The following is a 13,918-nucleotide window of genomic DNA, read 5'->3' as shown; positions in this document are numbered from 1 at the left end:
CCTATAGAGCAGCTCTGTGAACCTTTCCCYGCCCAGACATCTCACTTTCCCTTGAGAATGGTTCATCCACCCACAAGACTCATTTTTCAAACTAAGTTCAAACTCCTGCCTCGTGCAACCTGCTGCTTGTCAAGGGTCTATGGTGGCTTAGACAAGTACCGAGGCTGCTCCCAGGGGTAGGCCAGAATGGGGAGGGAAGCAAGAGCAGAGCGTCGAGCAGCCGCCAACGGTCGCAACGGCTCCAACGGTCGTAACGGTCACAAGATCACGCGCTCCCTCAGCGCCCCATTGGTCTCGCCCCTTCTCCCCTCTCCCCTCCGATTGGCTCCCCGGCGATCCCTCTCGGCCAATCCCTGACCGGGCCCCGTAGCACGGCCCTTCCGCCCTCCCGCGCGGGCTGCCGCCGGCGCGGGAAGAGCCGGGACGGCGGGGCGGTACCGGGCTGCCGCTAGCCCCGCCCCTTTCCTAACGGCCGAGCCGCGCCGCCTCCTCATTGGCCGGCGAGGGGCGCGTGCCCGCCCCCTCTCTACGGGCGGGAGCTGAAGCGGCGGCCGAGGCGGCGGCGCGCGGCCTCCCGCGCGGGGCTATGGCGAGGCCGGGAGCGCCGCGGCCCTGCAAGGTGCGGGCGGAGGCAGAGGCGCCGCCGGAGGGTTGCGTGGCGGGGAGGCGGTGTCATTTACAGCCCCGTTTGTCCGGAGCTCCAGCCTTTCTCCTCGCGGAGCTCTTTAGGCGGCGGGGGAAGAGGGGAGGTGGCGGCGCGGCCTTCGCGTCGCCGTTGCCGGGGGCAGCCTCTGGGTGGGCGCCGCGGTCGCTGCGTTTGCCTCGCTTCCCAGCCGGTTTGTATCGGCCGGGTGCGGTGCAGCGAGTGCTTTCCCTTCGGGCGTGCTCCAGCTCGCAGCATCGGCGCCTTGCTGAGTATTTGAGCGGCTTGTGCCTMAATTCCCCCTGTGCAGGTGCGTGCTCTCCTTTGGAATGGAAGCAAAGAGCCGGGACGGCTCGGGCTGGGCTTTGCTTTCTGCGTTAGCCCTGGGCCTGGCGGTGCCATTTCCATGTTGTGAGTTGTGCTGGAGAGGCTCGGCGTGCAGGGTGAAAGAGGCCCATTTGGGTCATGGTGGTTGTGGTGCAACCCTTGGGTGCCCAGGACTGCAAGTTACGGTTAGCCCTGTCCCCAAAGCTGTTCTTGAAATGAGTGGTTATGGTGTCCCTCAGTTAGCCCTTGGGAATATTTCATGGAGGTGAAAGCTGTTTCTCTCATCAGCAGGTGCTGTCTTCTGGGAGACTAACAGGAGCGGCCAAGCTAACAAACGGACAAAACCAGTAAGACATTCATCATGAGCGCCCACGAGGGTGCTGGGGACCCCATAYGTGCCATACCTCACAGCTATCCAAAAACTCTTTATGGGTATTGGAAAGGCTGTTGGTGGGAAGGCCCTGCAGCTGCGTAGCCCAGGAATAAGCAAGACTCAAAGTGAATTGCAGTTCTGCTTGTATAAGCACAGAGTTGGCTGTTTATGCCGTATGTTTATTTAGAAAAGTTTGAATGTGTATAGAGGCTAGGCTAATGTGAGACTTCTGAGTCAAGACCGAATCCTCCTTTGACATAAACTGTTAATATCTGCTAAATACATTTGTTGCAGCTATACAGATGGAGTTTGCAAAAAGGGAAGGTATTTTGTTTCTTGATAGAAGACAATTCTTGTTTTCTTGTCTTTTTTTTTTTTTTTTTTTTAAGTTTGCTATTGTAGAATAAACCTAACTTTTTTAACTTTGCTTATTAGGGAAATATAGTATGAACAATGACCTAATTTCTATTTTTTTTTTCAGGTTAGGCTTAAGAAAAGGCTATCATTCTGATGCAGAGTCTGGATACTCTCTGTATTCTACTGACTCTGAAGATCAGGTAACTATTGACTGTTTAATACCGTCATCTCCTAATTTAGACAGAAAGGATTATCTTGAATAATAAAGGAAGAATAAGATAATTCAGGGAGTACTGCATTTGGGCTAAAAATAGCTCTTGCAAAGTCAGCTGAAGTGTTTGAACTACATAATGAATGCACATGTTGGTTGGCTTAATGAATTTGGCTCTAAAGGATCTTATTACAGGGTCTGTTTTATGAACAGAGCTTTGCTGCTCACAAGGTAGAGCTGGTCCTGGCAGAAGCACAGACACAGTTGTGAGGTGTTGTGTCAAAAATAAGTGACACAGGGTTCATGCTGCTGTTTTTATGCAGGATTGAGTCAGTTTATCTCCARACTAGTGATATCCTGCACATAATAGTTTGGCTGTTCAATCAATAACAATAAAAACCACACATGCACAATTACAAAACAAAATCCATCAAACCTATGTACATGCAACAGCACAAGTGTTTTGGCAAAAATATAAGCTTTTGCAAAGTAATATATGAGTAAAATAATATCTTTTGTTCATTATAGTTTTTTAGAAGACAATGTGAGAAACAGTACTTTCTAAAATAATATATTACTTTTTAGTAAAAGTGGTACTTATTTCTAACTGCAGTATTCTTTATGCAGGTTGATACTATTCATAATGGACTTGACCGTTGTGCAGCTTTACTGCAGAATATTTTACAAAATGAGACTACAGGTTGTACCTATTAAAAATTTAAGTTATATTTTTAGTTTTCTGTAAGACTGCTTAAATTTGTTGACTGGCTTTTTATTTAAATTATTTTAGTTAGAGAGAATAATCGTAAACAACCTGGGAGAACCACTTGTGTTAAAACAGTTTCCAAGCCATTTATAACCAAAGGAAATATTTCCAAGAAGAAAGGGTTGAAAAAACATAATGTTGCTGCACATGTGCAAAAAGAAATCAGTAAGTGGATTTTAATGTTTGKTTTTTTTCTGAATATTAATTTATACTACTTTCCCTCCCTGTCCACTCCACTTTCTTTCTGTGAGGTACAATCTGAGAGACATAATGCAGAACTTCTACAGGCAGGAATTGCAGACTAGTATGTAGTAGAATGCTTATTTAGGGAATTGCTGAAGTGGGACATATAGGTAATGTATCTCTAGCACTGTAAAAATACAATGGTTTTAATTATAATCAGCAGGAGAAATTTAGGTTAGGAGTATGCTGTATTTTGGTTATTGCCAATGGTCCTAAAGGACTAGGGAGCAGCTAAGCAGAGACTTTAAGAATGGTGTTTTTTAAATTGATCTTCTGTAGGAGTCAGTCTCCACCTTTCCTTCAAGAACAGCACTCTATCCATCTTGTGTTAAAAGGAGGAAATGGAACATGGTTTTCTTTGCTGCCAGATAAATACCCAATTGTAATCTTAGATGATAGAGTTTTTGGTTGTTTTTTTTTATTGTTGTTCAAAAGACTATACTTGCAGAATCTGCCTGATAACACTCTAGGTTTATGTACATCAAGCAGAGGGACACATTCAGCTGTTGCGATTTTTCTTCTTTCAGTAGTGCCAGTATCAAGTAGGAAGCAGGCCTCATCCACCACCCCTGCCACTGATAAGGAGCTTTGTAATGCACCCCAGAATCAGCTGGTTGAACCAATTCATGTGCCTTGCAGTCAACACTCTCCTGTTATGCACCAAAAATTATGTGAACATGTGCAGACTCAGATGGCTCTGATAACTGGCCAACCCTCACAAGCCAGTAATGAAATTCCTACTACAAGTCCTTATTTTGCCTCAAATCCTGGTTAGTGAAAACAGTACTTTTGAGCTTGCCCTCTTTAATGCAGATTGCCCAGATCTGTGACAACATTCCTTCCTTTCATTTCAGGTTGTCAAAATGTTGCAGCTCTTAATTATCGGTTATCTACCTCCACACCAGCTCTGTCCCTGCAGCATTCAGCTAATCCTTTATCTTCTCAGTCTGTAAGTAAAAGCTTGATTTGGACTCTTAATAAAATTTACAATTAACACTGCCTTGTTAGTTATATTTAAATATACAGGTTTTTTTAAGGAAGAAAAAATTGCATCTCTCAACTTATAGTAATGAATGGAATAGATAATGACAGAAAATACTGCTGGGTAAAATATATTTTATGTGGAGATGAAGAAATGATGTTAGGAGCATTTCTACTGGCTGTGTTTATCTTTTTTTTTTTTTCCTCTCTCTACTGTGAATTCTCTACTGGCAGCAGTCATAGGTGCAGAAAGTTACTCACTAATATTAATAGTTACATTCTCAACAATGTGTTTTAGGATCATTAACCAACTCCTGACTAAAGAAATCATATTCTTCATGCAGTTGTAAGCTATACCCTGCCAGCAATCAAGTTTTTACAGATAGTTTGTAGCATCTTAGAGCCACTTTTTAAAATACTTATGTATTTCAGGGTAAAAATAAAACTAATGGAGAGTACCAACTGCCACCTTGGGAAGTGTGGTAAAGGGCTTTCACCTTGAGACTGTAGACTTACCTTCTATCTGCAGGCAGTCCATGTATAGTTAGCACTTTCCTTCACTTTTAAGAAATTCATCTACTTAAATTATTGAAAGGTAACAGTGTTTTGTTGTTGTTTTTTTTCCTCCTTCCCTGTTCTGGTTTAATTCAATTAATGAGTACTTATAACTATGCTTTAATTCTGCCAATAACTTTTAGGGTGAAGATAATCAAAACTAGATTTACATCTGAATTTGTAAATTGGGAAATAATGCACATAAGTCAGAACTCTAGGTTTTTTATATCTATATATATATAGTATATATGACTAAGACTATGTTGAATGACACAAATTTTCTTAACACTTAAACTCCCTGTTAACCTTTTGCTTAATGTTAATATTCATCTAGGGTGTTTCTGCAGATAATAACCCTGRAAGTATGCCCCAGATGGGAGGAACTGTGGTTTGCCCGGTAGTTTCTGCTCCCGCTACCACTACTGCACAAACTCAGGCTGCCACTGCTCTTCCTGATCAGATGCCTTGCCCAGTATCAGGTGTACCAAGTACCTCTACAGTGTCTACATTCGTCCCATCATTATCTGGCAAAGATACCACTCTAAACCAAGAGCACTGGATCAAGGAAGCAGATCTGATAAGATGYATACAAGCTCACCTGGCCTTGTTGCAACCACATGGAAAGAACAGGACTGAACAAAAGCAGCAGCAGCAATGTCCAGCACAACCTAATGTCTCAAAGAATAAGGAAGAGGACRTCTCTGAAGAACAAAGTGGGGATGCTACTAGTGAAGAAGAGGAACTGAGTGTACTTGATGTTGCCCCTGTGAGAGAGACAAGCTGTCAGAAAAGTTTTGGCAGGAAAGTTCTAAAACCTAAAAGAGAAAGTCCAGAAAAAACAGCCCATAAAATTAGAACAGTAAAATATCTTTTGGGGGAGCTCAGAGCCCTGGTAGCAGACCAAGGTAAAGACATTTTCATTGAGCAGTAGAGTGATTATGTGCAAATAATACAAACTATGTGAAAGGAATGAGCAGTCTTCAATTTCTGGAAGTTATGTGTGTCAGATATGTGACATCTTGGAGTGGCTTTCAACAGCTTTGTTTTTAACAGTTTTATGTTACAATGTGAATAAGAATTAAATGATCAGAACCGCTAGGACAAAGATCAGAACCACTAGGGCATTTCACACACAAGGTTGTCCCAGCAATTTCTTTGGGAAGCAGGTTAGGGAGATTTCTTCGGCCAAGTTTTACTGGAATGCTGATCAGTGATGATTTATCAAGCACAGTCAAGCTTTTAAGTTTTGAATTAGTAAAGATAGGCTGTCGAAATCAAGACTTTTTTGTTTAAAAGTATAAATACTAYTGCATCATTTTATTACATTTTTTCTGTTTTTTTCTTTTGCAGATGATTCAGAAATGTTAAGGTTGATGAGTGAGATAGAAGACTGTATATCATTGCTTCCAGCTGTAGTGGGAAGTACAAATATACAAGCTGAAATAGCACTAGCTCTACAGCCTCTTAGAAGTGAAAATGCCCAACTGCGTAGGTTAGTAACTGTTCAATAATTCTGTATTTTACTCCACAACATCTTTAACTGAAGTGTTCTAAACTGCATATTCTTGTATATGTTGTAACCTTTGTCATTCTGTTCTTTGTGCAGTATTTATAGATTGCCAGGTGCATTGATGTAGCTATATAGATTGAAAAAATACTTGCAAAAGAACTGAAAGAAGATTTCAATTAATTTTAGTAGTATCGTTTTTGTCAAATCGTGGTCAAAAGTGAGAAGGAGCTAGTCATAAGGCCTCTGCCAAACTTGCATAAATCTGACTGCGTTCCCCCTGCAAGATGGCAGTCATACTAACTGTTTTACAAAAGTATTTCCTAGCTTAATGCTTTCTTGTCAGGTGTTGTGAGAGTCTATTTAGAATACTTTGCCATCTCTTCCATGATTGCTCCCTTTTCTAAGTGGGRCATTGTGGCTGAAAACCTTATTTACACTTCTCTAAAGCAAAAATGGAGCTCCTCTTAGAAGACCTCTCAAATGTATAGCTGTGTAGCACTTCAGCAGAGGGCAGTATGCCTAACAGAACATGCAGAGGGTTCTCGTCTACTGAAGRAAGACAGGAATGTAGGAAAATGTCTTATTAAAACTTCTAAGTACTTCTAAATATTTAACTTTGTGTATTTCTAAAATATTTCTATCTTACATTTCTCAAATTTCCATGTGTTTCTAAAGTTTCTATATTTCTCTTAATATACGTTTTTTCCAAACTAATACAAAATGTGGTGGGTTTGAACATACTCTGAMCACTCTGAATATCTCTTCACATTTAGGAGAATAAGAACATTAAACCAGCAACTCAGGGAACGAGAGAGAAATGAGAAGACATCTGGACAGAACTGCAACTATGAATGTAAAGTACTAATAAAGATTGTTTGTAGGAGCATTTTGTGCTAAGGTTCAAATACAAATACATAAATGTATAGATGCATTTGTGTATTAGATATTTAAATAATAAGTGTGTATTCATACTGTCACTGTCTTTTAGTGACAGCTGGTGTGATACAGGTGTCATCATGCACCTGGATCTATAGGCATGGATGTTGTGCCTGTTTAAAACTTCAGAGACCCTGAGAATCAGATGTTAAACTGCAGAGCAGCTTAGTTTTATCCCTCTTAAAAGGTGAAGATTCCTCTTGAAACAAGGATACCATGCTAGATATCTAAGATAGAAGCTTATTTTATACTTATATTAAAACAAAACTTTTTTATCTCTAAGCCAAAGTCCTATTACCAAGTTTATTTAAGAACTTAAATCTATGTAGAAATCCTTAAATTGTAGACTAAACACCTAAACTTTCTTTGTTTTTCTCTTGGCAGTAGTTTCTCTGCAGTCCCTGAATATGATGCTCCAGAGTCAATTGAAAGAGTCACTAAAAGGCCTTGAGTCACTGCAAGCTAAAAATGAAGAGCTATTTAAAATAATAGAAAGTCAAAAAGAAGAAAATAAACATGTTGCAAAAAGTATTCAAGAGAAAGATAAAGAATTGCTTGAAAACAAGCAGCAATATGATATTCATGCCACCAAGCTTAAGATTGGTATGTGTTTTGAATGTAGTTATTCTTCATTCAATATTTTTAAATGTAATAGAAATTAACTAAGTTCTGCTTGGCATTTTAGAAGTAGAAGAAGCACTAGCAAATGTGAAGAGCCTTCAGTTTAAGCTGGAAGCTTCAGAGAAAGAAAATCAGATTTTGGGCATAACACTTCGTCAGCGTGATGCAGAAGTTAACAGACTGCGTGAGTTAACCAGGTACTGCTAAGATTTTTTTTTTTGTCTTGATGTCACTTTTTTGTAATCTTAATACTACACCAGCATCATATGGGCCAAAATCTCTTTGTATTTTTGTTACAATAGTACTTCGATAGTTCTCCAGTGCTCTGTAGAGTTTTGTTGTACAGTCTTTTGTTACCGGATGTAGTTTACGCAAACTTTTAGCTCTCGTAGCAGCCCTGCCAGTAAGGAGCTCCCTTAAAAGTGGATGGATCTGAAAATAGATATTTGAAGCTGTAGCATGTGGAGACTAGCTCCTTATTTAATTAAGGAGGTTTCCTTATATTGGCTTAGAAATCRCTCCCTATGAAAAGAGCTTGCAGAGCAGTCTGTCTTCAGGACTCCAAGACAGCTCTGCCTTTAGGACTGAGCAGTCCAGTCCTTGGAAGCAAATGACACCAAGATATTATTTACAGGTGTAGGTGGGAGCTTTTGGGCCACTGAATTAAGGTAGCATTACTCAAATTTTGCAGAACTACTCTGTATTGTCTCTTACATGTATGCTGAGAAGTAGGGAAGCTTATGGGGCCTTTGGATATGCAAAACTATGCATAAAATTTGTTTGTACATTACAAGTGCAAGAGGTTGAGAAATGTTCTGTTATTTATAGTTGATAGTGATTTGAATGACACAATATTTTAATTGGCACATCGTTCTCTTAGAAATGTCTATTCGTTCCACTTTTCGGTGACTATTAAATATTGACCACTAGATGGTAGTATAATATCCTATAACATGGATTTTACATATGCTATATACATAAACATTAAATCTTTGAGTTTTTTTGCTACAGAAGATAAAAAAAAAAATTTCAATGGTATTTTTATTTCTTCTATTGAATACATTCCTTAGATACAGTAAGAAAATAATTTGGAAAAGTTTTCTATAGGCTTTGTATTTGACAGCTTCCTACAGACAAATTATTTTATTTTGTAGTACTCAAAGCAGCTCAATCCAGGATAATTTCAAAAATTGTATTGTGCTCTTACAGGCACTTCACATTTATATTAGGATCTTGTACCATCATATTCGCTTATGTATACTTATAACTTCACTGCAGTCTAGTTAAAGCTGATTGTGGGATTTCTATAAATGTTTTTGAAAAGCAATTGCTAAATCAAGTAACTTGATGAATTGACCTTAACAGAACCTTGCAGGGCAGCATGGCCAAGCTTCTGTCTGACCTCACAGTGGACAATATCAGACCTAAGCCTGACAAAGGTCTCTCGAGATCTCTTTTGGAAGACTATGAGAAACAGATGCAGTCTGATCCATTTCCTGTGAGTACTTCAGTAATGGCTTATCTTAAAAAATTAGACACTGATCATAATTTGACAGATACAGAGCCTCAGTTCTCCAACAAAAGCAGGGAATTGGAAGAGCCGCCTCTGGCCTATGGAAAGTGTGCTGCTGAAGGAACCAAAATAAACAGTACATTCTCAGAAGAAGAAACTGGGGCTCCAAGAGTCTTACCAGCCTTACTGGAGCAAGATAGAGAAACACTGAGTGATTCTGTGACTTTATTAGACAACCAAAACAAATTGGATGAGACTATTTATATTCCATTAACTAGCAGTGCCTCTAAAAAACATCTGCCAGTCTCTGAGAGAACTGGCATGGAACCCCAAAGCAGAGGGGCTTCTAAGACGTTGGAATTCAACTATGAGCTCTCAAACTCTGAGCAGCGGAGTGGGTGTGAGGTGTCAAAGGACTCCCCTCTTTTGGATAAACTAAATGTTGGATACAGTTTGAAAAGGGCCATAGAAAACTCACTTGAAGCTATAGGGAATACAGTAAAGCTGGAAGAAGACAAAATGCAAACACGGTCAGAAGACATTCCGAGTAGAGCAGCAAAAGACTTTACAGACAAACCAGACCAGCCTCAGTCTGGTACATACCATTGTGTTCCAGTGCCCTTTCACAAAGAGAGTTCTAGGAAAAGAGGCAGTGAAATATCTGATGTTTCATTTGATGATGTGTCGGGAAGGTCTGAATGGAGTGCATCTTCCTTCTCAACCTTCACTTCTCGCGATGAAGAGGACTTTAAGAATGGCTTAGCAGCCTTGGATGCCAACATAGCTAGGTTGCAAAGAACCCTGCAAAATAGCATTATGAAACAATAAGTATGAAGAAAGAAAAGGGTGTGTACTTGTTTGGGTAACTAGTTTTTTCTAAAGTATATTAATAAGTATGGTGCTAATCTTAATATTTGTATTTTTTGTATGATGACTAACTCCTAGCTGTTTAAATTATGAAAGGAATTTGTTCCTTATTAAGTTGTGGTGCTGCTTCCCTTGATGTGTACAACTTCAAATAACTGGTTAAAATACCTTTATCTAAATTATTGAGTTAGCTTTATACTCTAATTGCAAAATTGCAAAATTAATTCTTAGCACAGCATTTGATAACTTTTTAAGAAACTGATGTGCTGTTGGCGATTTGGTTTTTATATTAAATGATGCATATTCATATTTGTTTTCTTCTCTGTGCTTTTCAAAGTAGTAAGAGCAGCATTAAGATGCATTTGATCTCAGTTACAGATATGCTGAAGTATAGAGAAACTTTGATTTGGTTATCTGGCTTGTGTAAAACTGGACATATGGTTATTTCCATTCTTTTTGACCAAGCGTGTGTTCAGACATGATATCCTTGCTGTGGTTACTCATGAAAATGCCTAAACAATAGAGTGGGCAGGATTCCTTATTGAGCAGCATTGCTACTTGGTCCAAGTTGGGCTTGATCAAGAAGTGGGAATTTAAGTGTTTAAAAGTAGATCTACAGAGAATTTAAGTCTTCTGTCTTGACTTCAATGTTCTTAAGAGGAATTTAAGTACTGAAAGCTTAATTAAACTTCTATTTTTTTCTTTTGTAAAAAGCCATGCATAGGGAAGAGGTTCCACAGAACTTCTTCCTGGGAAGAGCAAGCTGCTAGGGAGCAGCTCTGCAACCAAGTTGAGAGCTGTGATACATCACTGGATGAGTTTATCAGTGTCATGCTGTTAACAAAAATTCATCTTCGCTATGGAATTTGCAGAACCTGGTAGATCTTGTAAATCATGGGAAGTAATCATTTGCTACTTAAAAATGATGTAATCATTTTCTACTTCTTGGTAAGACTCATTTTTCTGTCCTGAGCACTGTTCTTGCAGAAAGAAATTGATTTAAATGCACAGTTCAGGTGAGGAACTATCGGAATTGTTTTGTTCTGTTGTGTTTTAGGTCATAGATTTTACAAATATTTAGTTTTCTCAGAAAACACAATACCTGCAGTAAACATGGAATGGTGTGATGTTGAGGAAATGAGCAGTAACAGATTTCAGCTGACACAAAGGATACAGACTAGGTATTAAAAACTGACAAAGCAGTAYAGTTAGTAAAACACTAGTATAGTCAAGTCATGGAAATTTTGAAGAAATATTTCTGAAAGAGATTAGCATATGAGAATCTAAGACTGTTCTTTCTGTAAMGTCATTTTTCCCCACTTCAAAACAAAAATAGAACAACCACCACAATGTACTTTCTCGTGTTGAACTTTTCCTATAATATATGTTAAATCTTACCAGCCTGAAGATCTTTACTTAAAAGAGTCAATTTTCAAATTAGGGCTATCCACACACTATGCAGTTCTGTGATTATTTTAGTTATTGGTAAGTGAGCAGTAAAATGGTATGAGGGGAACAGACTCCAGGAGCTGCCAACTGGCTCTCCTACCATCAGAAGTTAGACTAAATAGTGACTTCAGTGACCTAGAATGCTTTTAATGCTTGGCCTGGGTTTTGTACTGTTCTTCACATGATGCTTGCTCAGGCTTCAAAGTAAGGTTGATGATATGAATGTAAATACTTCTTAATTAAGTATTTACAAGCAAAGCAGAACTTAAATTGTGACTATGACTTGGGTTAAAGAACAGCCACAGCTAGTTCTAGCCTTTCTCTTTAAAGAGAAAAGATGACAAATACCTACAGAAATAATAAGCAAGTTGACAAAAAAAGAAATCTGTCTACTAATGACTATTTCTGCAATAGTTTATTGAAGACAAATTCAGTTTTCTTTTGGTTAGGATCACCATTCTACTTGAATATCTAAGTGGGAAGTTTAATCCTACAAAACTTGGTACAAAGTGCCAAGATGCCCAAGCACTTTGTTCTCAGTGAGAGCACTTTCAGGGTTGGGTCGATTGGGAGGTTGCTACATCATCTTGTATCTTATTTGATGTTACAAAGTTATTTCTAAGGATGTGTTTACTGCTGCACCAGTTTTGAATCCCAAGATATGTGTAAGTTTTCTTATCCCTTTCAGGAAAAGGAGAAGCTAAGAAGCGGAAAGGAAGACTTGTCATTAATACGGTTGTTTAATATAAAAGCATGTCAATCAGAGCTATTGCAACTTTAAATGAATAACAAAATATTTATGGATGTGCATTTCTATGGATGCAGTTCAAGTTTTAATCAAATGTAGCTGGCCATACAGTTCAACAACTATTCAGCAGAGCTTTCCAGCTTGGCCAGCACAGTTGCTTACGTGCTCTGTCCATCCATGTTTTAACCTCCAAGCATAAGAAATGTATGAAACTTGTGTGATCAATGAAATGTATGAAACTTGTGTAATCAATACTAAATCACTCGGTAGTGTTCAGTAATTGCTGTTGTGAAACAGTGTTCCTTTTCCAAGGAGTAGCTTACACAGAGCAGCTCAGCTGCTGCAGTTTTAGTGATCATGTGGCTTCTATTTTTTTCTTCTCTTCTTGAAGCCAGGAAGAAAGAAGATAGASGAGTTTTCTTTCTTTTTTCTCCAGAGCACTTTCTGGAGTTGCTGCCTGAACTTCCAAAGCTATGGAAAGCCCTCCGATTACAGCTTTCATTAGACTCTTAACAGTTATTTTATTTTTATGCTCCTTTGAACCTATGAAAAAGTGCCAGGGTTGGGCAATATTCCAGAATCTAGGCTTCACCCCTACCTCATTCCCTGCTCTGATTCCTTGGGCAATGACTGTCTATAATCCAGGGTCTTATTCAAAGAGTTGGGGGATGCTCCCTGCCCATGCGAAAGAGAACTTGTACCTTACTGTGGTTTCCAGAGGGTTTCAGTATTTCCTAGAGAATAAAAATACCTGATTTGATAGAGTAGAGCAAGTGCCACAGGGGTATGTGTAATACATACAGCTGAGGCATGAGCTGTGGTAAAGCTGCAGCTGCCTAGAGCACTGCATGGGCAGGAAGCCTAGCAAGTCGGGGTGTGTTTGGGCAAGTTCTGCTGATTGCTGCTTCTACCTCAACTATCTTCTAACTTATGTAGGCATCCTTATTCAGCATGGCTTTGTTTCTTCCCTAGTAAAGGAGAAAAAGGTTTCTTCTGTTTGAATCTAAGATGAACCAAGGAAAAAAATGATAGTTATAGTCAGTTCAGCAATCTCCCCATGAAGTTTGAATTGTCTTACTGATAACGTGATGCCTTGCTGAGCACTCTCACTCGAGTCTAAACAGTCATGGTACCTGCTGGCTTGTGCCAGAAGCATTTTTACTCAGCTTCATCTACAGCTGATTATTATTATTTTTAAGCAAMTAATTGGAACTGCTGTATGGAGATACAAGGCCGTACTGAGCCAGGCAATGTGGTTCTGCACACCACTGCAACCAGACTGTGCAAAAACACTAGGAATCAGCTCTRATGTGTCAGAGTGAGTTCTACAGAAACTTTAGTCCCAGCCCAGCTTTAGCTCTTATCTGGCCTAGGTAGGTCAGACTGCCCCATTTGTGATCTGCTTCCAATTAAGCTCATATAGGCCCTCTCATGTTGTTCTTGAGCAAGACTAACTCTAATGGTCCTGGAGATTCACGTCTGCCCTTCCCCAAGGTCACTGTAGTCTTTCAGTAATTTCATTGCACARTGGAGTCCCAGAGTCACATTTTCCTTCGGACAGATTTGGGGATTCTACTAGTTTCTGGTAGCAGAGGCAAGTCACAGTTTTTTGCCTGCGGAGGCAAATATATAGGCAGAGTCAAAGAGCAGAGGAGCTGTTGTTGGGCCTAGTTTTTCAGACCGTCTGCTTCTAAGGTGAGATCAAGAGCGCCAGTAACTTGCAAGCATGCTCATGAGATTTGAGCTGTAGATGGGAGTGCCAGATAAGTGTCCTAACAGCACCCCCTAGCCTGTGTGTGGTCTTTCTTGAGAAAAGTT

General features: G+C 39.7%; 1 protein-coding gene across 1 annotated transcript; it reads left to right on the top strand.

Moving 5' to 3' along the window:
* The first annotated feature begins 1,108 nt into the window (after positions 1-1,108).
* On the top strand, positions 1,109-10,462 carry CCDC14 (coiled-coil domain containing 14). Its single transcript, XM_026046344.1, has 12 exons — positions 1,109-1,155; positions 1,825-1,900; positions 2,539-2,611; positions 2,702-2,842; positions 3,448-3,690; positions 3,775-3,869; positions 4,791-5,361; positions 5,807-5,948; positions 6,740-6,819; positions 7,287-7,505; positions 7,588-7,720; positions 8,889-10,462. Exons 1-12 carry the CDS (start codon positions 1,109-1,111, stop codon positions 9,862-9,864), a joined length of 2,796 nt encoding a protein of 931 aa, XP_025902129.1. The 3' UTR covers positions 9,865-10,462.
* The last annotated feature ends 3,456 nt before the right edge of the window (positions 10,463-13,918 follow it).

This window comes from Nothoprocta perdicaria, unplaced genomic scaffold, assembly GCF_003342845.1.
Source record: "Nothoprocta perdicaria isolate Ctin4 unplaced genomic scaffold, notPer1 scaffold_0, whole genome shotgun sequence".
NCBI classification, from domain to species: domain Eukaryota; kingdom Metazoa; phylum Chordata; class Aves; order Tinamiformes; family Tinamidae; genus Nothoprocta; species Nothoprocta perdicaria.
This window is presented reverse-complemented; position numbering and strand designations above follow the sequence as displayed.